A 25897-nucleotide genomic window follows, 5' to 3' on the forward strand; every position below is an offset into this window, starting at 1 on the left:
ATTACATTTCAACTAATAGTTTTGATTAATTATCTCAGACTAATAAGATAGTATCTCCTAATTTAGGATAAATATAATTCGTCTCACAAATGATAATAAAAACTTGATAATTTGAACAATTAGGTTTAACTTTTATAATTATATAATAACAAATGAGCAGACATTTTCCAATATTTGATTACATTTAAAATACCAGTAAAAATGAATCAGATTATTGCATTTTTCACTTGAGACAATTGATGAAAAAGCAAACATTTTGACTTCCTGCAAAGGTGAAACGCACTTTATTCTGATTTTTTTTTTGTAAAGATGGAGATCTTTTTTGTTCCATTATGTATTACAAACAAGGTGTCATTTTCTACGCCACATCCATACATTTTATCTGGACATTTTAGTAGATTCTACCATTTTATTTTGAAAAGCTTTGATGGTAATTGCCTGCTTAAAAATACTCCAAAGAGATACTTAAAGTGCTGTACTGATTGAATTATTTTACAGCCCTTTTTCTTTGTAAGGACCTGTTTAAAATAAAATAGAGTTACGGTATTCTATAGTATTAGCATTCAAAACAAACTAGTTTGAACCCTTGTGCCATCTTAGATGACCCCACCCTTGCATTGACGTGTTCTCCCTACCATGACAAAGGTGGATAAAGGTGGAAAGATTTCATGTAATCCATGGACACCAGTGAAGATCACAAATCATTGAAGAAAAAAGGTTTAGAGCACTGTCTAGTGGGTCTAGATGACCCAACTCCCAATGGTAAAGTACCTAGGATAGCACAAGGGTTAAACCAGCAGTATTGAATCAGAGGCTGCAGTTACATCAACCCTCCACAGGGTGGCAGCATTACACCCCACATCTGTCATGTGTTGAGGTCAGAATCTGTCGCAGCTCTGACCTGCAAATGCCTGAAATGTTGAGAGGACATTTGAGCGTCAGTTTGTCAAAGTCCCTCTGTGACAGACTGACGTTCTTCGGGGTTCTGTCGTTGCATGTTTGTGTTCCTCACGGCCGGATGACGCTCCTCTGACTGGCTTCCAGGACCGGTCGGTCCTGTTTTTGTCATTTGAGCCTTTGGGTTGCAGCTCTGCTCTCTGTGTTTGTTTGCTTAACTCATTTTGAAAAATAATGACAAATAATTGGAGCAGCTCTGTGGGAGAAGATGCTGGAAGTGACGGTATGTTCCATGTGCTACTCTACCACAGATAGCCGCGAGGAGAACAGAATAGTTTTTTCTTTAAGAATCTCCTCTAACCTCCACCTGTATTAATGTACATGTTATTTGTGAAAAAAAGAAACATGTCTACAACTTTTCTACCAGACCAAAGAGCTGTCGAAGGACACCAGGGACAAGATTGTAGACCAGACTAGAATTAACCAATCCATGATAAGCGGGAAAAAAATCCAAATTCTTCCCCTACCCCTACAGCTTCTATCTGCCCCTCCAATTGTAGGAGCATTCGAAGGGGTGGGGTTTTCCGAAATAGTTTTATTTAAGGGATAACACTCCATTGCAAAGGGTGTTCAAGCACTTTTCTTCACGTGGGTGTGCTCGGATGCACAAGAGAGAAAAGTCATGACTTTTTCTTCTAGCATGACCTTCTTAAAGTTTTGAAACCAATTTTTTCATGTTTTTCCGAGCACTGGCAGCTCCACGCTAACGTAGCTGACCGTTGATGACATCATCGAGTGGGAGTAACATCCGGATTTGAAGACACTTTTATTTATTTTTTACCATAACTCTCCATTTGGAGGGCTAAATGTGGGGGTAGGGGGAAGCTGGAGAGGGTAGGGGAAGGATTCGGATTCGTGCCAACTGTTGGAGCAATTGTTGGAAAATGTTAGAAGACCATTGAGAATCTTCCTCCACCTGCGAGACCCACATGACATGAGTTACATCACAACACCATACCCACTGTGAAGCATAGGGGCGGAACCATCATGATTTTGGGCTACTTTTCTGCAAAGGGATCCACTCTAACCCCTGTGCCTTCTTGTGGGGTCAAAATGACCCCACCCTTACATTGACGTGTTATTCCTACCATGACAAAGGTGGATAAAGGTGGAAAGATTTCATGGACACCAGTGAAGATCACAAATCATTGTAGAAAAAAGGTTCAATGGACTGTCTAGTGGGTCTAGATGACCCCACTCCCAACGTTAAAGTGTCTTGGATAGCACAAGGGTTAAGAAATAATTAAATGGATCCATGTGTGGTGAGACTTTTGGACAAAAATCTCCCTCCATCAGCAGCACAGTTGGATCTTCCAGCGGGACAATGATCCAAAACACATCGCCTCGGCAACCAACGTGAAAAGGATTTCATGGTTCTGGAGTGTCCTAGTCAGTCTCTGGACCTCAGTCCAATGGAGAATCTGTGGAGGGGGTAGACATTTGTCCAGCAACAGGCCCAAAATATCACAGCTCTTGAGAAGATCTGCATGGAGGAATGGACCAAACTAGCAGCTACAGTGTGTGAGAACCTGGTGAAGACCTACGGGAAACCTTCAACCTCTGTCATGGAAACCAGGGTTACATATTCATAAGATAATTAGTTGGTAGAGGTTGGAGTCTATTTTTTTAAGTATTTATAAGTACTTATCTCTAAATCAATCCTACGAGTCACTGCTGAGGGCAAAGACGGCGGAGATCTGTTTGTCTCCACATCCAGGTGTCTGCTGCATATCAACTCACAGCATCACCTGCCACACCCTGGGTGTTAATATTGACTCAGAGCCTTCATCGTGTGTCTGCAGCAGCCGTCTGCCTCCGTCTGCATCCGGCGTGCAGACACGGATCCGGCTGCTTCTGGTGGTTCGGTGGGCCGAATAACCAGGATGGACACGCTCACGGAGCCGAGGCCCGGCCTCGCTCTGTCTCTGTGCCGTCAACCGGCTTCCTGTGTTTGCGCCGTTCTCAGCCGAGTCGGTTTCAAGTGCAAGAAGCGAGCTCGAGGAAAGCGGAAGTATGAGTTTCACTTTCAGAATAAAAGTGATACAACTACAGAAAGTATTCACCTGAGGGCCCCTTGACTGACTCCAACCTCCACGATGAACATTTGGATTTTAAATTTGAACTAAAAAGACAAAATAAACCTGTGTATTTCAAATTTTGTATGATTAGTTACAACTTGATTAAAATATATATGCTACATTCATATGTATGCGATGGTAGTATAGATTCTCACCCAAGCTCGGGTCCTCTACCAGAGGCCTGGGAGCTTGAGGGTCCTGCAGTATCTTAGCTGTTCCTGGTGTAACAGGACGAGATCTATCTTTTTGTTTTAATTACCCAAAATATTGGTTGCCCCTCTTTCCCCCCTGTATTCAGTGTTAGGTTGGTAGCCTCTCCTTAATGTGTTCTTTGCTTTTTTTAGGCTCTACCAGTACCCTTCTGTGTGTTGCTCATGTATTGATCCTGGTTGCAATGATGCCTGACATGAGCTTCCATGTTGTGGACAGACAGGTAGTTGGATGGGACTGCATCCTTTGAGGGATCCTTCTGGATCAGAATTGTTCGCCCTTCCGTTAGCCATTCGGGGTGAGTCCCATCTCTCAGCAGCTGGTTCATTTGTGCTGCCAGGCGCTCGTGGAGTGCGGTAAGCTTCTTTAGCCAGTAGGCATGTATCATGTCAGGGCCCGGTGCTGTCCAGTTCTTCATACCCGAGACTCTTTCTTGGATGTCTGCCACTGTGATAGATTCTGTTCAGGGAGGTTGCTATGTTCTTTTCTCAGAGAAACCAGCCACTGGGCGTTGCTGTTATGTGCTGCCTCTTTCTCCCATATACTTTTCCAGTACTGTTCAGTTTCTAGCCTTGGTGGGTCTGCTCTGCTGTTTTGACCCTGCCGTTGAGTGTACACTTTCGCAGGTTGAGTAGAGTCCTGTTTATCCGTCTGGCTTCATAGTCTCTTGTCTCTTTAGGAGGCTGCTCAAGACCAGTAGACCTATGCAGTGTCCAGAGCTTCAGGTACGGGCTCCTGGCTGTATCTCTTAGGCACTTGCTTTTTCATTGCACCTCTTTGGGCCTCTGTCTGCTGACTCACATCCCTCTGACCTGCCTTGATTTCAGCCTCCACCTGTTGCTTCCATTGTGGGTATTGTTTTCTCATTTTCTTGCATGGTTGCTCTTAGAGGCAAGCATATTAAGGATGAATTCATTGGTTTCTGTGATTGTTGTGGTAGGGTTTGCCCTCAGTGATTCATTCACAGTTTCCAGGAGACATTCAGGTGGTACATCACTAAGCCATTGTAGTTGGTGTTGGGGTTGCCTGGTGTTCATTCCAGACATGTTCTTGTCTTTCAGGTCACATGCTGCCTCACTCAGCGAGAATATTTTCACATTCTCATTCGGACTAGACCATGCTGTGACACATATTATCTAAAACTAAAAACAAAGAGATACAGATAGTTTACACAGAATGAATGACCAAAATAACACAAGGTTGATTCAAAGAGCAAAAGTGATGGCATATATGCCTAAAATATATATGTAGAAATAAATAATAAAAGTTATCATACACAGATTGAATACTTGATAAAGAATGACCAAAGAAAGTAACACAAAACAAAGGAAAAACTAAATTAGATGTACGATTAGAAGTGATGAAAGACTATTGGGAGAGTAAAAAAAAATGAACACACAAATTAAATTAAGATTTATTTAATAATTTCCATACCTTTCTTTCCATACCTTTCTTTCTGGTCTTCTTGAGTGATTTGGACTAAATAGAAATTATAGTACACAAAATACTTTCACAAATTAGAACTTATACCTTCAGGTTTGTATTTACACTTTAAAGGAAAATATGTTTTAAGGAATGGGAACTTCAAATAGCCTTTTAGAATCAAAGAAATGTGCATGTGTCCCTAAAACAGACTGAAGAGCCTGTCCAGGTGGTTCCACATCTGTGCCCATGATTAGAAGAAAATGCTCCAGATGTTTTTCAGAGCATCTTAAAAGTACTTGGTTTATGATCTATAATATATGATAAACGAAAAATATGATGAAAATTATTATTTTTTAGATGAAATTAAAGAATAACTTAAATTATTAGAAAATTGTGACATTTTTTTAAATAAAGAGAACGGGGGAGGGGGATACTTAAACTTACAATGCCATCCTGAAAAACGTATCTTCATTGTTTTATTGTGAAATCGATGACCGGAAGTAGCAAGCTCGGCTAAGCTTGACGTAATTGGCGGAGGAGCAGCGAACAGGGAGCCCGCTGCTGCCACCTCAACATGGAGTAGCGACACCCGACCGTTAGCTGCCGAACAGCGGATCCCGGAGAGCGGAACCCCGGCCGTCCTGTTCGGCGTTTTACCGGACGGAACCGTCGCCGAACCCAGCAGCCGTTTGTTCTGAAAGTCTGAGCGAAGCCCCGGCTTTTGATCGAAAGATGGCGAACGACTCCCCAGCTAAAAGTCTGGTAGAGATAGACTTGGCTTCATTGCGGGTGAGTCCCGCCGATGTTTTTTTTTCTTTCCTCCGGTTCTTTTGTGGGTCCTTAACGGTATTTCTCGGTAAACACGGAGTCGTTTAAGATCGGCTAACGTGGACGAGTCTTCGGCGGTTCTCATTGTTTAATAGAAGCGGCTGAAAATGAGCGCGAGCACCGGCGAGGTGTCGCCAGCGGCTGGTTTTCCTTTGTTCGAGATGCGTTTGGCACGACAGGGGAAACCAGGGCGCAACAGCTGGCTCGCGCTGGACACAATCCATGGATATTTATCCTTTTTTAAAAAGCGTATCCGCGTGTGTCCTAACGCCTCTATTTTTTTCCTGTCTTGGGATTTGCAGGAACCAGCTGGGATATTCGAGCTGGTGGAGGTGGTTGGAAATGGAACCTATGGACAAGTCTACAAGGTTGGTTGGAGGATCAGTGGCCTGTTTTCACACACATACACGTGCACACACACACACACACATGGGTCTAAGAGCACATCAGGGCTGCTGTTTCACCACAGAAGAAGAAGAAGAAGAAGAAGGTGTTTTGGCTGGTCACCGTTCATCTGGGAGGTGTAGGACGTGAACCTACAGACACATGCATGGACCTGGATTTGGGGGTTCATCCGTAAAAATGGGGGCTTGTCCGGGATGTGTTTTTTGAGCAACAAAAAGGAAAACCTCTGCTTTTCAATGGCGAGAAAGAATGCGACGAATGTCGTCCTAATCTGCTGGAGCTCCATGTCACTTAGCTGCATAGAAATCTAGTTTGCCCCTTAGCGCCCCCCACCCCCCCACTCCATATTGCTAAACTGAGCATTTAACTCTGACAGCCTATAGTGCTCTAGTGACCTGCATTCAATCCCACTCTCAACCCCCCCCCCCCCCCCCCCCCCCCAAAAATCACAGAGCAAACATCTGTGTGCTCATGTAATCCCCCACACACACCTGAAATCAGCCGCCGCTGCAACTTCCTAGCTCGCTATCTTCCCACCAGATGCTGCTGAGCCTGGCACGTGGGATTGGGAATTACAGCTTCTCCTTCTTTTTGGCTTTAATAATCCCCCTCCTTCTCTCTTTAGGGCTAATTCTGCATTGGGTGGGGTGGGGGGGTGGGGAGGAGGTTGCTGCAGCTTGCACGAGTTTAAGAAGCCTCGCCGCTGCAGCTTCCTGTCGATCAGCTGTTGGCAGTGCCAGGGCGGAGGGCTGCAGCTGTCCCGTTTGGGAGGGAAGCCTCATACAAAGCCGGGTCTGTCTCTGCACTCGTTCGGGTCTCTTTAGACCCCGGCGGCCTCCACAGAAAGGAGGCGTTTGTCTGCAGCGCCTTCAAAACCAACTGACTGAGTGATCAGCCTCAACTCTCACTGGAGGCGGGTGGGGCTCCCCCCGAAGCCTTCCGTTGCTTCGCCCGCCCAGTCTGTGGGGCTCTTTGTAAGGTGCGATAGAGCCGCTGATGCGGATGTCCCTCAGCCTCTGTTGGGGGTCAAAACTGTCCCTCAATAATACGTGGATGCAGTGCATCCACGTATTATTGCGTTGCGTTGTGTTGCTGGCGTTTTCATGCTGTGCTTTCTGCCAAGTGGGCAGCAGTTTCCCCCTGGAGAGGTGCCAGATTACAGTCAACCTCTGAAAACACAGCACAGCGCTTTCTAGACCCACTGCAGAGCACTTCTCACAACCACCCGAACGCTGGGTCGAGCAGAAACGTGGGGCTGGAAAAGGATGGAGCCCACTTGTGCGTGATAACACTTAGGATGGAGTCTTAAGATTATAGGAAAATAAGAGCACACATTGTGTTTACCTCCAGAAAATAATCTGCATGTACTTAAACATCGATTTTTGATTTTTACAGTCTGATCAACCAAAATGAATCCCAAATTTCTCCATTTTCCTTCTTTTTGCATGGACCTATGAGGAATAATTTTGTGAATCAGCAATTTAAATAAATTTGCACAGGAATTGCTGAAAAACAAGCTAAAACAAGCATCCAAAGAGAAACTGGCCATCTAACACTTCGTGTTTCTTAGTTAGTGCCTTTTTCTTTTATTTTGAAGGTTTTGTTGACGTTGATGTGATATACATTTTACCTGAACATCTGTCACATGATCATCTCCCAACAACTTAAAGACCCACTCAGATAAAAATGGTGTTTTGGGTGTTGTTAGCATGTTCTTTTGGAATTTTTCTGAAGATAGAGGACATATAAAGAAATTGCATTTCTGAGCGTTTCTTTATTCAAATTGTTGTGAAGCAGGTGCAGATGAAAAAAGCTTGGAAAAGAACGTATTTGTGACGTAGAAAGCGTGTAGATCCATGGAAGTCTTTATTTTCCTTGTCCGAGCTGGCAGCTGAACCCCTAACTCCACGGCTAGACGCCTCCAATGTAGGTTGAGGATGTGAGAGGCTGCAAGCTAGTGGGAGAGCGCGTCATTGGAGAGCTCTCTGCAACAGAGATGGGAAGTGGGGGCAGGCTTACTCCTTAGTGGTTTGTGATGAATGCGCCATCTCTGATCGAACACGGTCTTAACGTTTTCAGTCTTTACAGCAGACGCACTTATGAATTTCACAGTCGTCCCTGCTACATCGCTCTGTTGTGGTTTCTTAGAACCGATTTCCTGACATCCACTGTTTAGAATATTTGATCTTTATCAGAAATGGAGCCCATTCAGATTCAATCTTTTGATTTTTTAGATCAGATAAAGATACTTTATTGATCCCATCTTGAGAAATTGGGTGTTGCAGCGACCGCGTACCGGCTCAATACAAACAAACAAGCAAACAATGATTGACAAATCAGGAAAACAATCCGTTGGAATAACAGCTCTTGAAAAACAGACATCAAATGAGTTGATGGCAAATGGATGATGAGTTATAAAGTCCAATGGAGTGAGGTAGGAATAATCTCCTGTAGCAGTTTTAATATAAATGTGTAAAATGATAGCAAACCAGCTACAGAAGAACACAAGATTCACAACACTTTTTTAATCTTGATTTTTCTCTATAAATATTTTGCCTGTTAGCTTAGCGCTACTGTTGGTGCAGGTTTTATACGTTTGGCTTTTAGGAATCAAAAGGATATTTTGGATGATCTCATATGAGTGTAGAAAGACTGTCCAGAGTCAGAACTGGAGTGCCAGGAGCCACCGTTGACCCGCCTGCTTTGCATCCTCGGGGGTGTGTCGAGGCTCCACCAATATGCAATTTAATGCCAGCAGGTCCATCAGTCAGACACTGAATAAGCGCCAAAACCAAAATCTGCACCGAATTGTAGCTTCCCGCCTCGTTTTCTACTGTCTTTACTTGACCTGTTGAAGGAAAATGTCTTAGAGCAAGCTTGTCTGCTCCACATTGAGCTGGAAGTCTATTGGTATTATCCTCTGTCTTCTTTGTACCCCCCCAACCTCAGCAGCAGCCTCGGCCCTGCCCTCAGAAAAAGAAGAACCGTCCTCAGGGAGCAAGCTGTGCACAATAGGCCAGAGAGGCAAACCGCTGCTGAGAAGAAATCTCCCCTGGAGGCAGGGAAATGTTTGGTTCTATGGTGCTTTGGTCGGACCACGGTTTACCTCAGGGCACAGGCAGTTAACGGTTAAAGCAGGAAGGTGTTCAGATCTCATGAAAGAGAAGTATTTTCTTTTTTCCAAGAAGCAGCATTTTATGGGGAAGGTGTTCCACTCAGCTCACTGGTGGGGGTGGGAGATGCTGCAGGACTTCAGGTTAATCCTCATCGGCTCCTGTCAAGCTGGCTTCAGGGTTTCTACAATGTCTTTAGTCTCATCTGACGCACCGAAAAGACGCAAGTCTTTGTCAGACTGCATTAGCAATATCATTTTTTCTAATTTGGTTTGTGGGAATTCCTGCTATTCCCTGTAATATGTGCATCAATAACAAGTGCTGTGTTGCAGTGTAGTGGATTAGATGCCATTGCTGACCCGTGCAGCAGTGTAAGTTCCCCCCTGCCTGCCTAATTAATGACTGCTGGATAGATCTCTGCAGGAGAGGTCCCAGGAGTTTGGGGCCTGGGGTGTAGAGCTCTGAGTCCCATTGAAGAGTTGGACGTTAGACAAATGACTGCATCGTCTCAGCGACAGTGTGCATCCCTTTTGTGAATGTGTCCCCCCCCCACACACACACACAGCGGCCCCTCTGATTGGTTCCACAAGACTTACAGTGTCCCCTGACTGGCGGAACAACACTTTCTGTGTGTTTGCTGGGGTACACGACACTGTCCGCCGGAGCTCATTATGCCTCGAGTGGCGTCGAGATGGGATACAAAGGCGCCTGTAGACCAGGCAGTCTCGTGCCTGCTTTTTTTTTCTTTTTCTGGAAACCTTTTGTTTGAGGAGACAGATAGATGTTCTCTGTCTGACTTCCACGAAGAATCCCTTCTTTTCTTAGCAAATTAACAAGTAAAATCTTCAGCAGAGAAGTTTCGTTGAGCGGAAACGCCACCGTACCCGTTTAATCCGTCCCAGCTGCTGCCCTGCGATCGATGCGGCACATCTTCAGGTTTCAAAGTCTCGCTCGTCTTCTCAAGCTCCCACACTCTAATTCTGGTGGGATTATGCTGAGGCAGCTCTGCCTGCTCTCCTCGTCCCTGTCTGTGCCGCTTTCATCCCACCGTCTCCTGGGCCGCACTCTGTGAGAAATTGGGTCAGCGTCCAGCGGCAGCATCAAGTAGAAAAGCCCAGAGAGGCAGGGGGCCGAGGCACGGCCATGCATGTCACGTGCTGCTGCTTGCAGCAGGCTATTCCTATCCTCTGGATTTATCCCGAGCATGCTGCTCAGTTTAAAGAAAAGGAAATGACTCCTGAAATGGAAGGGAATCTCTAGCCGCTAGTTCAGCAAGTTCAACTCACCTCCCAACCATTGATTAGCTACATCTTATCCTGGTTCACGGGGCAACGGTCTAAGCAAGGAGTTTGTCACCTCCCTGTCCAAGGCAATCTCCTTTTGCCTTTTACCTAACCTTTTCTTCCAACTGCCCTAAAGGGGGGAATATGGGCTGTCTGTGGGCAAAAAGTGGGCAGACTTGATGCAGGTGGCCCACAGAGAAAGTCAAGATCGTAGACCCCTTAGTGAACCCGTCGAGTGAAATTGTTCCTGCACAGTTTTTTCTACTGGGATGCTGCAGATGGCAGGTCGTAGCGAATGCTCATACAACACGCAACGGCTAGTAAGGGTGAAGTAGGAGAGACGTAGCCGTGTCGTACAGATTTTGTTTATTTCCAAATCCGGCAGACTGCGTAAAGAGCCTGTTAATGCTGGTAACGTGATAAGTGTGCGCCTTGCATGAAACCTGACTGTAATGCCACATTCACACCAGGCATGTGACGTGCGTTCATGAACAAGCTAAACACGCAATCTTGAAGACGCTTTCAGCAACTGGTCTTCACACTGGACTGTCGCTATACCCCATACAGTGTATTTACTTACAGTTGGTAGAGGTTTGGTGCGAAATGTCAAAGCGGTTACAAATCAAGTGCATCTTGCTTCAGGCCTTTTCTTTCCAGTACTCGCACCTTACTAACGACTAGAGTACAGCTGGAGGACACCGTACGACAGCATACCCTGTATGTCATAAGTGCAAGCAACTTACTTTAGCCTTAGAATACTTCATAATACTCCTACCTCACACACGACAATCGTACATCACATTTTCATGATGTTCCTTGAGGTGGCAGTACAAGCCTAAAGGGAACTGCAAGACACACCTGTTCTCCCCTTAAGATGCGACTGTTCCTCCACAACCCTCTCGGCCCAGACAACCAAAAAACCCACATCCTCTGTATGGGTCAACGTCCCGTACAAGTGCAAGTGACTAAGGCTTTACATTGAGACGTTCCCAGTCTAGCCAGGAAATAACATTTCTACAGTGTGCTTGGCGTCTGCCACAGTGCGCCCTCCTGGTTGATGGAGATGCACATACAGTTGACACTCTCACCAGATGTCCCACCCCCTTCAAGCCTTTTGGGAGTGGACCTCCAAGTTTGTCCTGAATATCTGAGGTTGGGTTCATGACCTTCTTTGTTTAGCCACAGGTGAGTAGCTCAAGGTCCGTCAGATGATCTCATTCTCCAACTGTTCCTCATTTGTAAACAGTTCTGAGACACCTCAACTCCTCTGTGTGCTGGCGTGAGTCATTCCAGCTTTTTCCAGCTGGGTACATGGCCTTAAACTTGGAGGTGCTAATTCCTATCCTGATGTCTTCACACTCAAATGCAAACTGCTCCAGCATCCCACTGGGTGGACTAATAACACCAAGCCGGCTTGTTCGCCATTGCTTAAAAGTCACGCCGCTCACTTTGAGGCCACTTTGGGCACCGCTGCCCAAATGGGTTGACCCACCCTGCTGGAGAAATGTCTTCTGAGAGTAGTTGGCCTTCATTGAATGCAGCTAGTTTACAGTGCAGGTTGTGTGCAAATCTGCTGAGTGGGAAAAAAAAACCACTCCCACGTTGTCCGCTTTGGTTTTACAGCCATCCCACTAAGAATGGTGCTCGCTGCAAGGTGCAAATCTGTCCTGTTTCCCAACTTTAATCTGTAAAATCTTTTAATACACCTCCATTGTAAGACTGGATAAGTCCAGTGATCGTGTAACAATGCGGCTGGGCTCTGTGAAACGATAGGAAACATGTTTTTCTGCGAAGCCGTCATATCAGCAGCTGTGCTTAAGAGCAGTCCAGCCTGCCTCTTATCTTTGGGGCGCCGAGTGAGATTTCTCCGGGGTAGCCGCCGGAGCTCTCGTGGAAAGCCTTTTCTTTTTAGGCTTGATTTTTAAAGTTAATGTCTGCAGGTCTTAAGGCAGTAAGTCATTTAGTTCTTTAGTGCTGAGCTGGAGAGAGTCCAGGAGCACATCTGGCCGTGGTTAAGAGGCTGTGATGGAAGCCAGGGAGGACTGAGTGATAACTCAGTGCCTTAGATAACACCCCCCCCCCCCCCCCCCCCCCCAAAAGCTACACCCAGCTGGCGGCTTCACCGGGTTCCTCAGGACTGAGCTGCTGGTGTTCTGGTTTCACAGAGAGACGAGATGTAAAGCATCATTTTTCTTTTCCTCCTCATAGGAGACACGACAAACAGACCATTTAGGGTAAAATCTTAAATTTTTTTTTTTTCTTCTAAGTTGAGATGTTTGTCAGGATTGGGCCCTCCTGGAAGTAGGATCTTTGAAGTTAACTTGATATTTCAAGCTGTTTTGGAGCTTGCAAAGCAGAGCTGTGCCTTATCACAACGGTGTTATTTAGCTAGGAAGGAAAGTCTTGTTTCAAAATAATAAAAAATAATCATTCAGGGCGTGAAGAGCCTTGATGCTCCATGGTATGACAGCGCCCTGCAACATCTCTCAGTGACGACTCATTTAAATGCTGCAAGAGTGGTTTTCAATATCAGCTTATCATGATATATAATAAAAACACGCAGAACAGCTGTTTCAGGTCTTTCATTGCTTTTATCAAACTCATTCTGAGCACAGGAGACGATGGGAATCCCAGGAGGTTACTTCATGTAGCATAGTTGGAAAAAGATTCAGCAAATTGAGTTTAAATCATTTTAACGTCACAAAAGCAGCAACGAGAACGCTGAAAGGCCATTCAGGCACGTTTTTTTGTTTTTTTGTCTCAAACGCAGCTAATCCCTCCAAACCCACAGAACCGGATCTTGGCTGTGCAGAACGTCACTGATTAAAGATGGATTTGTTCCTGCAGATCTGACAGGAGAAAATAGGGAACATGGTTATGAGTCGCTCCATAAATCATGGAGGAGCTTTGCTGATGTGTGGGAGCCACCGACTGCAGTACATGGATAGAAATATGCAGGGTTTTTAGTGTTAAGTAGGGAACATGTTAAAACTTTATTTCAAAAGTTTAAGTAAAGTCAAAGTGAGATGTCAGATAGAGAGAACTCCGATGGAATTCTTTTTTTTAAAGGTTGTTTTAATACGTGATGAAGGACATGTATAAAGAGAATTAAGCGCAACATTGCATTTCTGAGTATTTTTTTGTTCAAATAAGGATGAAAAATTGCAGTTTGATCGTATTTGTGTCGTAGAAAATACGCTGGGTGGGCCACAAATTCTCTGCTCCAGCTGTAGTTGGAAGCTGGGGGTGTAAACCTAAAGCTCTCAGCAACGCGGGGTAAATTTTTTAAGAACCACTGCTCCCTATAATACAGTTTTTTTTTTGTTTGGCTAAAAACAGCATAATCATAAGTAAAAGACCACTGGAGCTGCTTTGAAAATAGATCAAAAGCTGCGAAAAAGTACACTTGTCTTTGAAATGTCACCATCTCTTTGTCAAATGTAACTTTATTGAGACAAAAACGTGGAACAAATGTTTAGAAGCAAATTTCCATGGCAACAGGAAAGGCTCATACATTATCAGAACCAAATTACAGATTTTCCGATTTGTGGTAAAGACTAAAACTTTGCGAAACAGAAATGCCTTAATTTATTTGAATTATTGCTGACTCAGAACTCAGTTTTATTACTGTCATAAATCGTCTTGACGAGATACCTGTTAGAATATTTGACAATATTCTAGCGGGAAATCAAACATCCGCTTGATTAGCGTTTTCAAAAAACCCAAAACGATGTAGGTTTTCTCGTGTTCTTAAGCACGATAATTGTAATCTAACATATTCCATCTTTAATACAAACCAGGCTCTGCCGTCATGTCTCGTTACTCAACATCAGCTTTATTTTCTTCTTCTCTGTGAGATAAGCCCGAGGCTTCAACCGCATGTGGAGACTCTGGGAAAAAGTGGAGTTGCCAGCACCCGTAAATATTTCAGGGTCTGATGTCAAACAGGAACACATTTCCACCTTTTCTGCTGCACCTTCAGACGTTGCTGCTGCAGCAGACGCTCGGGTTTCCTTTGTTGCGTTTTAGCTCATTTCAGCTTTTCCATTCTTGTATTAAGTTACTAGCTAACATGATGAAGGATGCTGTAAAAACACACCCTCCTATTCTTAATGATGATGAAATAACCTGACTAGTTTACATGTTTGGCTCATTTGTTAGCAGACTTATTTCATCCTACCTAGTCTGGACACGCTCGCTTTGCTTGTCATAGATAGCGTGTGTAAAATGATATTATGGTCTGTGACTCTTTTTCTTTGCAGACTGATACACACCTGAGTTCCAGAGTGCATTTTTAGATTTAAACTTTTCCCAAAGAAAGGGGTGCCATCCCCGCTGACCCATCTTTTGTGCCTAAAGTTAAAATTCACAGTGATCTCAACTACCTTTGATTGTAGTTTTTGTCCGTAGCTTTTGTAGTTACTTTCACGTATTTTTGTGTATTCAAATAATAAACCAGAAAAACGGCACGATCTCCATTAACCAGACCTCAGAAGTGCTAATTAGCTGATTGGTACCATTGACTGTACATGAGAACTGGACTGAGTAACCCCTCCCTTCTGGTTTCCCAAACAGGAAGTACCCGCTGGCTCCAAAAATCCAAAATCCCACAGATTTCTATAGAGAAATAAACAGTCATTACGAAGTCATAAACATTTTTGCTCTGGTACCTTTTTTCTGACACGTTCTTACTATTCTTAATTTTTTATTCATGATATATTTCCTGTAATGCAAGTTATTCAAGTTGTAAACTGACCAATAAGATGCCTCAATAAAAGTAGGTGGTGCCAGCTGACCGCCACGTCCAACATTTGAAACGTTTGATAGACAGATTTTAGGTAGCCCGCCATCAACTGATTGATTTGTGGACTTTTCTATGGCAACTGCTCTGGCTCAGAGAGCCAGAGTGGTTGCCATAGAAACGATGACTCAGAGCGACTTGGACCAATCATTGCTTACTGACGGGGGCTGGCTCCAACATGGCAGCGTACACATCATCGCCAAATGGCGACTGAATTGTAAAAGTGTAATAATTGCTGCAACTACTGAGATATTTGTGGCGAGATAAAAGAAAAAAGATAGTGTGGATGAAAATACATTCTTGTGCATGTGTCATGAATGTTACAATTTAGCCAAACTAGATCTTAAATGGGACTTTTAAGTACGGGTATTTGTTTTTTTTACATTTTAATGTATACAAAATAGGCTTAAGTCAATAAACTGCACCAGTATCCATTCTTCTTCAAACAAGCGTCTATCCAGAAGTTATTGAGTTGCATTAGTTGAATCATCCATCCATCCATCCATCCATCCATCCATCCATCCATCCATCCATCCATCCATCCATCAAACCCCTTTTTAGTCCCAATTTGGGTCATGAGGTTGCTGGAGTCTATCCCATCTCCTGTTTGGGCAAATGCCGGGCTCACCCCAGACAGGTCTCCGGTCTATCAAAGGGCCACAGAGATACTAAACCATTCACACTCACGGTGCGACACCAGTCAGTCACACCGGGAGAAATGGAGCATTTCAAGTTTCCTTTCAGACCCTTTTTTTAAGCGCTTGTGATCAAAGTCATGAGGATGAAAGCGGTTGTGAAGTGTCGTCCGGTGAGCCGAGGGGCCCCCCTAAGCCAGCACATGGTTGACCGTCAAAATCCATACTGTTTCATTCGACTCCGGAATGCACCGATTGAAATGACAATGCTGATGTAGCAGGTCTGTCCCCGCCCCCAATCCCACAGGTCTGAGGACGGCTCAGATACAGCGTTGATGTCATGTTGACACAGAAAGGACGGGGAATGCCCGGGTTATCCAGCCCCCCGAAAATCTCCCATGTGTTATCTACTCTCTCAGAAGAGAAGGGGGGGAGGAGAGGCCTCTATTTCTGTCTTTTGTTTATGCAAGGAGTGGCAGCACTGTGATAGGAGAGCAGGGGAGTCTGGGAATGTTGGAATTCAGAAACTCATAAGTAATCCTCATCTAACGCCAGACGCTGCTCTTTGACGGGATCGATGTTCCTTTTTTTAGGAACCGATTGACGGAAGCAGTTAAATAAAAACAATTTAGGAGTTTTCATGTGTTTTAACTTGACATGGGTCCATTAATGGTACTTAAAAGTACCATTTTTCAGTTATTATGTACTTTTTTGATCATTCAAAAAAAACAGTACAAATGTATGTTTTGGCGTTACATGTTTTTAAAATCTCCACAAACTAACCATGAAATTTTTGTGCTTTTTCTTTTCAGGGGCGACATGTCAAGACTGGACAACTGGCTGCCATCAAAGTTATGGATGTCACAGAAGTAAGGCTCCTATTTATAAAAATGTCTCAACACTGAAAGCATCTGAAGGTTTTAGTCAAAGCCTGTTTTTGGCCCTCTGTAATGGGGCTACAAGTATATGCAGGCTTTATACTGGTTAGTGTTATCTCCTGTCTAAACCTCCTGAACCCTGCGATGAATTCTGTTCACTTGCAAGTGAACTCTGGTGCAAATCAGTGACTCAGTGCCCCAAACAAAACTTTATAAGAGAAGTAAACATATTTATAAGTTGTTTTTTCTAAAAATACCTTTAAAATTCATTAAAACTACACTAAAGGAGCTTGTAAATTTTAAACAAGAGATGGAAATCGCAGACATGTATGGACAATCCTGGTCCTCACGAGCCAAAACCCTCCCAGTTCTCCAGCTCTCCCTGGACTGCTTGATACTGACTATCTAAATCAGGTGTGGTCAGTTAATCGGGATGTCCGCTAATCAGCAGCAGGCAGAACTGGGAAGCAGGCAGAGATGTGGCTCTTGCGGACCAGGGTTGGCCAGCCCTGGTCAAGTCTTTGGATTGTCCGGCGTTGGTTCAGCTAATGCCAAACTAGCTTGTTCCGGCTTTTCCCCCAATTCTATGTTTTGTTGACATCATATGTGGTTAACCCTTTAACACTTGAGATGTCGCCAGCGACAACAAATTGACACGTTCTTTGACGTTTATGCGATCAACGTGAGTCTGCTGATTCCAATGTTTTTCATATCTGCTTTGTAGGGTTGTGCAACACGTTATGAACGCAAAGCGTTACATAACCCGCTACGAACGTAAAGGATTGCATAATTTCACAAAGGCGCTTTTTTTCCAGGCATTGTGCAAACGCAGAAGTTCAAAATATGGAAACAGTGATGCTAAAGCTCCGGTGTTAAAGGGTTAAAATGATGACGATATTGAGCAGAAGAACTAACTTAAACCCTTCCAGTGTTTACGTTCTTAATGACCGTTGTCCTTCGACTGTTTACGCGATTCCGTTGGTATCTTAAGCGCAAAGAAGCAACCTCAGGCTGATATGTGATACTTTACAGTCATAAAACCTTTATGTAATTAGCATGAACCAGCAAAAGAAAACTTTCTGCCATTTGCGTCGGACTATTTTGAAATTAAAGTAATTTTGTAAACCGTTGAAGAGCTATGCTACATTCACAGTGGGCATGTGTTGTGCGTTTAAGAACGTTCTATATGTGGTTTCATGAACGCACATTCAGCCCGTGGTGTTTACAGCTGGAAGGGGCTGCTTCTTCTTCTGCTTTTCTACTGTTCACTAGCACCTGTCCGCCCCCCTCAGTCACAGGAGGCCGCAAATATCAACCGTCCTTCATGATGGTGTTTACAACGGTTGGCAGTACCGTGTTTTGACAAGGGCGCCATCCACCCATCACTATCAAATCCCAGTCCCTGATTGGGCAAACAGTTTGAAGTTCAAGCACTCGAAAAGCTGTTAGTACTTTCCGAATGCGTTCAGTTAATTTCCGTTTTGTACATAGAGCCCGGGAACGGACCTAAACCTGCATAGCAACGGGCGGACGTAAGGGTTTTGAACGCGGACGCCCGAAATGCGGGTTTACGGCCGTAAACATCGACTTTTTATTCAAATTGGTCGATCAAATGCGAGTTGACGCGTCCGGAGCGAATGCAGCTTTACAATAATTCAAAGAACACGTGTTACTTATCTGTAGTCTGTGACAGTTCTGGTGTTTAAGGGTTAAATGGGGCTAAAACCAACCAACAAAAACAAACAACTGTTGTTACTGAGTGCATGTGCATGTTCTGTATTTAAAAACTAAACAGAAATGAAAGTGTATAGTTCTTCTGCTCATGTGTCACAGCAATATTTTCTCCTGTGTGTCTATAAACACCCCAGGCAGCAGCAGGGGGGCTTGTTTTGAGACGAAGCGCTCCGTTTGACAAGTCGCAGGTCTTCACCTTTTCACCGCCCTGTTTGCTGATAAACAAAGACAAATTCAAATGCACAGAAACTCAAAAGTTCAGTGCAGGTCAGCAGCGTCCAACACACAAGGAAGACCCGCTAGAGGTTTCCACATTCCCTGTTTAAAGCAATTGAGGTTTCGCTTGGTTTCTATAAAGTTTACCAGCATTGCAACACTTTTACTGTAAAGCATGATGTCATGATCTTTGAGGATCTGACAAAAGCGTCTGGTTTTTAAGTGCTGCAAGCCTGGCAGTTGCCGCTCCCCACAGGAGCTTTCGTCACCATGAATCAGAGGCCGATCAGTTATCCGCTGAAAGATTAGTCGTGCCCTCCGCTCTGTTTGATTAAAACTACAGGAGTGGCTCGAGGACAAGTTCAAACTGATGTTTCTTTTACAAAGAAATCCCAGCAGTAGGAATACACGGAAGGTGGCCCATTTTGACGAAAAATGAAGAGATTTTAGGTTATAATGTTGAATGGGGTCAAAAAATGTCAACAAATTCAAACATGTGGTTCCTTTATTTTCCTGTGAATTTCTGAGCCACTCCCTTAAGGCTTTTCCCTCTTATGTGAGCTTTTTTTTTCCCTCCACACATTTTAATCAACAAATTGTTTTCCTGACTTCTGGCATGAAGCCGTTTTAGTGGAAGGTCTTATCTAGCGATTGCCAAGTTAGTTTGGCTCAAAGGCAATAAACAGAATTCAGATAAGACGTTTTACAGATGTTGATGTTTTCGGTTCTGCTGTTTGCTGCATTTACTGCTGTGAAGATGATAAAAGAAGAAGAAAACACGAATGCTTTTCATCTTAAAAAAGATTTTTGAGAACATTTAGCAAGTTTAAAGACCCACTTCAATGAAAAATCGTGCTTTGGTTGTTTTCAACATGTTTCTGTAAAAAATATATATATATATTGGAGGACTTGTATAACAGAATTGAAAAGTAGAACTTTGAGTTTTTTAGTATTTCTTTATTCAATCAATTGAATCAGCAGCAGACGAAAAAATGCGTCTTGATTTATCTCTCAGTTGTGACAGGGAAACTGAAATGGGCGGGGCAAGGTCTCCCTGCTCTACCCCATTCTGATGCTTCCTCTTGCATTGACATTAGGGCTGCACGATATGAGGAAAACTCGCAATTTGCGATAATAGAGATTAATATTGCAATAACGATCTAATTTGCGGTATATAAACAAAATTGTAAAATAACCAACATTACCATTCCAATTTCAATGCAACAGTTTAAAAATTATTCTCCAACTGACCCTCGTCAACATACGTGACAAACATCTAACATCAAAGGCCTCCATCCGATTGGTCAAATGCATAAAATGATTTATTTGATTCATTAAATACTTCCAGCTGCCATAATATTGTTCTAACACATTTAAGGTTTACCATTTATTGCGATTCTCGCCGTCTTTTGGTTTTATGCATATTGCAGAGCTGGACATTGCGTTAACGATAAATTTGCGGTGTATTGTGCAGGCCTAATTGACATCCTCGTTTTCCTGGTCCGAGCTGGCATCCGGCTTAAAACTGCACAGCTGGATAGCTCTGATACTGCTCACCATTATTGTTGCACCGCTAATGTTGGGTTGGGGTTGTGAGGGACTGTCAGCTGAAGGAGAGCACGTACACAGATGGATGACTGGAAATGGGGGCGGGCTTGCTCAGTGCCACCCACAACCCAGAGGTGAACGTCTGATGAATGGTTGCCGCTCTGCAGAAACTATGTCCTAGAAAAAAAAACAGGTTGTTTGATTTTGGCTAAAAACGGCATCCTCAGAACGAAAAGACCGCTGGGAACATTTTTAAAGCAACTTATAATATAATCAGTGGGACTTTAGAAACAAGTGAAACTTTTATATTTGATTTAAATACTTTGTGTTTATAATTCGGGTCGACATCCTTCCTATAAACAAAAATGTTCGGCTTGCTGTTCACGTTTGGTAAAATCTTCTGGCTTTGGTCTGTACTTGCAAAGCCTCTCTCTCTGTCTCTAAACCCACCACCACCACATCATTGTCTGTCTTTCCTGCATCATGTGACCTGCTGCGGCGAGGCTTTCACGGTTAGGAGTGTGGTCGTTCAGCACTGCACAAACTGTGTGTGTGTGGGGGGGGGTCGTGAAGTGAGTGTTGGGTATCTGTGCATCGACAAAAGAAAGGCTTACGTCAACAAGTCTTTGGTTAGCAGCGTGCGTGTGCAGCCATTTTGCTTTATCTAATCCATGCTGGTCACGCATCCATCAAATGAAGCCCAATTTCCCCGTTTTGTGATTTTGCCAGCCAGGACAGCCGATGAAAAGATGCCCAGGTTACAGTTTGGTTGTGAATAGTTGTGGCTGTAATGGTGTTGAAGCAACCCAGCTCCATGTTTGCTCTCCACCCCCCTCCACTTTCTGGAAGAGAGGTCATGCAGCCATAAAGCAAAGCACTCGCAGGCAGATCTTTGCATGTGTTCAATTAGTGTGTCGCGCTTAATCAGTGTCAAGAAGCTGTTCGGTGCAGGCGCTGCAGCAAGTTCTGACCTTTAAGTGAAGGCTTGTTGGTGGGCATGATGTGCGCTGAAGGTCCAACTCCTGCAGGACGTCTTGCTATCTTCTCCTTCCGTCACATTCTTCCTGTGATGAATCATTTCTGGTTTTTCTTTAACCTCATGCGACTCTTTGACATCACTGTATTTATTCAAACCTCGAAATGAATTCATTTACTTTGAGTCACTGCAAACAATGGGGATGATGAAGATAGACGAAGAGTATGGTGATGTTACTCACCGGTTTTTATTGGGCCAATTTAAAGCCACATATGACATCACCAAGCCTTACCAAAAAAGGGCAAACAGGAAGCTAACAGTTTGAAACACAGATGTTGAAGCTGAAGATTTGACCTCATCCAGTTTGATTTTATTCTGGAGCCACCTCTTCAGTTCCAACAGGCGTGGTGAGGTTATCTTCCGACTATTGACTATATAAGAGGACTGGACTGAGTGACCCCTCTCCCCTGGCGTTTCAAACAGGAAGTATCTGCTGGCTTTAAAAAGCCAAAATCCCTAAATCATATTTTTTCAGAAGTTATTCAAGTTATAAACTGACCAATCACGTTCGACAATAAAAGTAGGTGGAGCCTAACTAATTGACGGATTTCATGTAGCCTGCTTTTAAGGAGTAGATGTGTGGACTTCCAACAAGCTCACTCCTGATTGGTGAGAGGGGTTACCATAGAAACTCAGACCGACCACCTGCTTACTGACAACGTCTGGCTCCAACATGGTGGCGTCCGTATCGTGAAAAAACGGCGGCTGAATTGATTCCATTTGGTTGAGGTGGAAGGAAATCCTTTTCTTTGGAGGACATCTCAATGCTTCCCACCTCAAATGAATAATATACACTGCAAAGAGACAAAGTCATTCATTTGTATTTAGCTCGTATAGATTTTCAGCTTTGACTGAAATTAATGTCACAAACTATATTTTTCAAATTCAGAGAAAAGCAAAACTGATGGTGTTGGATAAGTAATTTAAGTGGCTTTGCCTGTAATTGCATTCAATTTTAATCTAAAACATAAAAGAAAATGAAATTTAAAAAAAAACATTTCCAGTAAATTATCATAAATGTTAAAATGTGACCATATTGACCCCAAAAGGATTTAGAAAAAGTTTGTAGCCTATTGTTTTAGTAATAACTTTGGACAAATTAACATTGAAGTGAATGCGCTGGCAACATTAAAAACCACAAAAAAATACTTTGAAAAATGTTCTGTCAAATAACAGTACAGAATTATCAGATGTTTAAACTGCGTTAAACTGGATGTCAGGATCCTCCAGAAACAGAATTCCATCAACGTTTTCTTTAGCCATCAACAGAGCCGCTAATGCTTTCACTCTGCATTAAAAGGATTCCCCTGACTGTTGTTTGTGCTCTTATCGTTGTTTCTGTGTAGGATGAGGAGGAGGAAATCAAACTGGAGATCAATATGCTGAAGAAATATTCCCACCACAGAAACATAGCCACCTATTATGGAGCTTTTATCAAGAAGAGCCCCCCGGGTCACGATGACCAGCTGTGGGTAAGTTGGATCCTCTCTGCTGTTAGGGACAAGCAAAGAGAAACTTTTTTTTTTTTTTTAATGAGTGAGCCTTTAAATGTATCTTTATTTTATTTTGATTTATTGTTTTAGTCAAATACGATAAACTCTGCTTCTGTCTGTTCGGCAGCTGGTAATGGAGTTCTGTGGTGCCGGTTCGATCACAGATCTGGTGAAGAACACGAAGGGAAACCAGCTGAAGGAAGACTGGATCGCTTACATCTCCAGAGAGATCCTCAGAGTGAGTTCCTCTTCTCCTGTTTTCCCTAATTGGCTTTATTGGAGTTGACCACAAAAACACGGCGAAGACAGATGAAACAGACGCGTTGATTGCTTTCTGATATTGCTCTGACTTGTTCATTTGCGGTTTCACAAGAAGATGTACGAAGATGTACGTTTCTCTCATTTATTTGTATCACAAGTATGCTAAGATGTGCAAACTGATCCCCATCTGTTGACTGGAATTGCATAAACAGTAAAATGCCACTGATGGTTCATTTTAGGATTACTTTTTATGCCGATGATATTTTTATTTATTTCAATTTACATTTTTTTGCCTCATCCCTCCTTTTTTTGGGCGTGCTTTCTTCAGGGCCTTGCTCACCTACACGCCCACCACGTGATCCACCGTGACATTAAAGGCCAGAACGTTCTGCTGACAGAGAACGCTGAAGTTAAACTGGGTGAGTGGTGCTATGTTATCTTTAGGGCCCATTCACACTAGGCGATCCATACTGTACCCGAGTCTGTTTTAACACCAGAGTAGCTGTTGTGAAGACTCTGTTGTGTCAATCTTACCACTGCTGGAAAACATACTCATCAATTATGATGCTACGTTCACACCAAGCTAGGAAACGCTCGTTCGAGTTACTGCTACCAATGAAAAGTAGATGTAAACGCGCGCATATGTGCGTTTCTGGCTTTCGCATTCAAAGTTTTCATGTTCGCGCATTGCCTCGCAAACTTTTAAGTCAGTTTTCAGGCTCCACGTACAAAACGCTATTGAATGTGCGCTGAAAGCTGAACTCTGACCAATCAGGGACTCTTGGCTTATGGATGGCGTCAATACATGGAAGTTCAAACAGTTTAAAAAATGTAACGTGGGGGAAGAAGATTATACAACATCAATCCTTTCATATAACGGAACGGAGAAAGAAAAAGCCTGGAGAAAGATTTGTGAGATCTGCGTCCACTTTCACATTGCGTACCAAGTGTCTTTCATCTGCAGGCACGTGCGCTAGTTTCGGGTAGCGACAGTCCAGTGTAACCACCCAAAATCCGCTGTCAGCACGTTCTTGAACACGCCACACGTGCCCCGCGTGTAGGTAGCTTCAGACGAGAGGAAACGAGGCTGTTACACAATAAAAGTGTGAAGATGGGAGATGTAACGCTGGTCTGTCTCTTGACGTCTCCAGTGGACTTCGGCGTGAGCGCCCAGCTGGATCGCACAGTGGGGCGGAGAAACACCTTCATCGGGACTCCATATTGGATGGCGCCTGAGGTCATCGCTTGTGATGAGAACCCGGATGCAACCTATGATTACAGAGTAAGATTCTCTTCAAACTTTGGCAGCTTCTTTTCCACGGGCTGTGTTTGAGAGACTCTCGTCCTGCGTTGCAGAGCGATCTGTGGTCTTGCGGCATCACAGCCATCGAAATGGCCGAAGGAGCGCCGCGTGAGTCTACATTCCTGAAACTCTCACCCTGCTGCGTGTCTGTTTATCTGAACTGACGTGACTTTGCGTCTCTCCTTCGCAGCCCTTTGTGACATGCACCCCATGCGTGCGCTCTTCCTCATTCCACGAAACCCCCCACCGAGGCTCAAATCCAAGAAATGGTGAGGGTCAGGCTGCCTTTTAACCCTTGTGCTATCCTAGGCACTTTAACATTGGGAGTGGGGTCATCTAGACCCACTAGACAGTGCTCTGAACCTTTTTTCTTCAATGACTTATGATCTTCACTGGTGTCCATGGATTACATGAAATCCTCTCCACCTGTATTCACCCCTGTGTCATTGTAAGAATAACACATCACTGGTCATCTTGACCCCATAGGATAGCACGAGGGTTAAGAAACATGTTATTTTAACTTAACAAATTGAGCCAGGCTAAAATACATTTGTTTTTTACTGCTGGGTTTGTACCTCTGACTTGATTCCAAGCTGAAATCAAAAAGTCTCCTGAAAGCTCCTTGAAGCTTTCAGGCCCGGCTGGACATCTGTGGTGCACCTGCTTTGGCAGAGTCCGTCTGCCCCGGCTCCAACAGACTACAGCCTTTCTTTTATGAGCTCCAGGGTCTAAATGAATGAGCTCTTGTTTTCAGATCAGTGCTAAACATAATTTCTGAGCAGAACAATAAATGGTTTGCTTTTTTTCTTTTAACTTTTCAGTCTTTTTGTGGAATAGAAGAGAGGATTTCACACTCCACTGCTCTAGTTTTAAGTTTTTTTGGTGAATTTGTGATGAAAGCAAGGCCGAATTTAATCCTCATTTCGCCACGAGGAAGAAATAAATCTGATTTGTGTCCTCTCCAAGTCTTTGCCCTGTCCTGTTGTGTAACTTCTGTGTCGTCTTCACGGGAGCGCAGGTCCAAGAAGTTTTTCAGCTTCATCGAGAGCTGTCTGGTGAAGAATTACATGCAGCGGCCCCCCACAGACCAGCTGCTGAAGCACCCGTTCATCCGAGACCAGCCCAACGAGAGGCAGGTGCGCATCCAGCTCAAGGACCACATCGACCGGACCAAGAAGAAGAGGGGCGAGAAAGGTGCGTCCGACGCAGCAGCGCTTGTGTTTTAGCGGGAAATGCGTTGATGACAGACGGGTGTGAATCCACGCACAGATGAGACGGAGTACGAGTACAGTGGCAGTGAGGATGAGGAGGAGGATCCTCCAGAGCAGGAAGGAGAACCGAGGTATGGTATGAGGAGCCGGCATGCTGCTCCAGCTCAAGTGAGAAGGTCGTTTGAAGATTCTCTCTGATCCTCCAGCTCCATCATCAACGCAACCGAGTCCACCCTGCGACGCGACTTCATCCGCCTGCAGCAGGAGAACAAGGAGCGCTCCGAGGCCATGCGTCACCAGCAGCTCCTCCAGGAGCAGCAGATGCGGGAGCAAGAGGAGTACAAGCGGCAGCTCCTGGCAGAGAGGCAGAAGCGCATCGAGCAGCAGAAGGAGCAGAGGCGGCGGCTGGAGGAGGTAACACAGCAATGATCCAGGAAACTTCTGCGCCTCTTGAGAAAAGTTCAGGCTGAGTTTTTGCTCTG

General features: G+C 44.1%; 1 protein-coding gene across 14 annotated transcripts in view; it reads left to right on the forward strand.

Moving 5' to 3' along the window:
• The first annotated feature begins 5175 nt into the window (after positions 1 to 5175).
• The window catches only part of LOC101174648 (mitogen-activated protein kinase kinase kinase kinase 4), a 34805-nt gene continuing 14083 nt past the window's right edge, over positions 5176 to 25897 (forward strand). For all 14 annotated transcript variants that reach the window (XM_023965931.2, XM_023965940.2, XM_023965937.2 and 11 more), the window contains exons 1-12: positions 5176 to 5459; positions 5801 to 5866; positions 16548 to 16604; positions 22494 to 22619; positions 22768 to 22878; positions 23230 to 23320; positions 24053 to 24183; positions 24258 to 24312; positions 24395 to 24473; positions 25223 to 25398; positions 25474 to 25546; positions 25622 to 25829. In XM_023965931.2, coding sequence (XP_023821699.1) covers positions 5403 to 5459; positions 5801 to 5866; positions 16548 to 16604; positions 22494 to 22619; positions 22768 to 22878; positions 23230 to 23320; positions 24053 to 24183; positions 24258 to 24312; positions 24395 to 24473; positions 25223 to 25398; positions 25474 to 25546; positions 25622 to 25829 — 1230 coding nt within the window. In that variant the 5' untranslated portion in view covers positions 5176 to 5402. The remainder of the gene's footprint in view (positions 5460 to 5800; positions 5867 to 16547; positions 16605 to 22493; positions 22620 to 22767; positions 22879 to 23229; positions 23321 to 24052; positions 24184 to 24257; positions 24313 to 24394; positions 24474 to 25222; positions 25399 to 25473; positions 25547 to 25621; positions 25830 to 25897) is intronic.

Source organism: Oryzias latipes, chromosome 2 (genome assembly GCF_053564925.1).
Source record: "Oryzias latipes strain Hd-rR chromosome 2, Olatipes_Hd-rR_3.1".
Classification (NCBI taxonomy): domain Eukaryota; kingdom Metazoa; phylum Chordata; class Actinopteri; order Beloniformes; family Adrianichthyidae; genus Oryzias; species Oryzias latipes.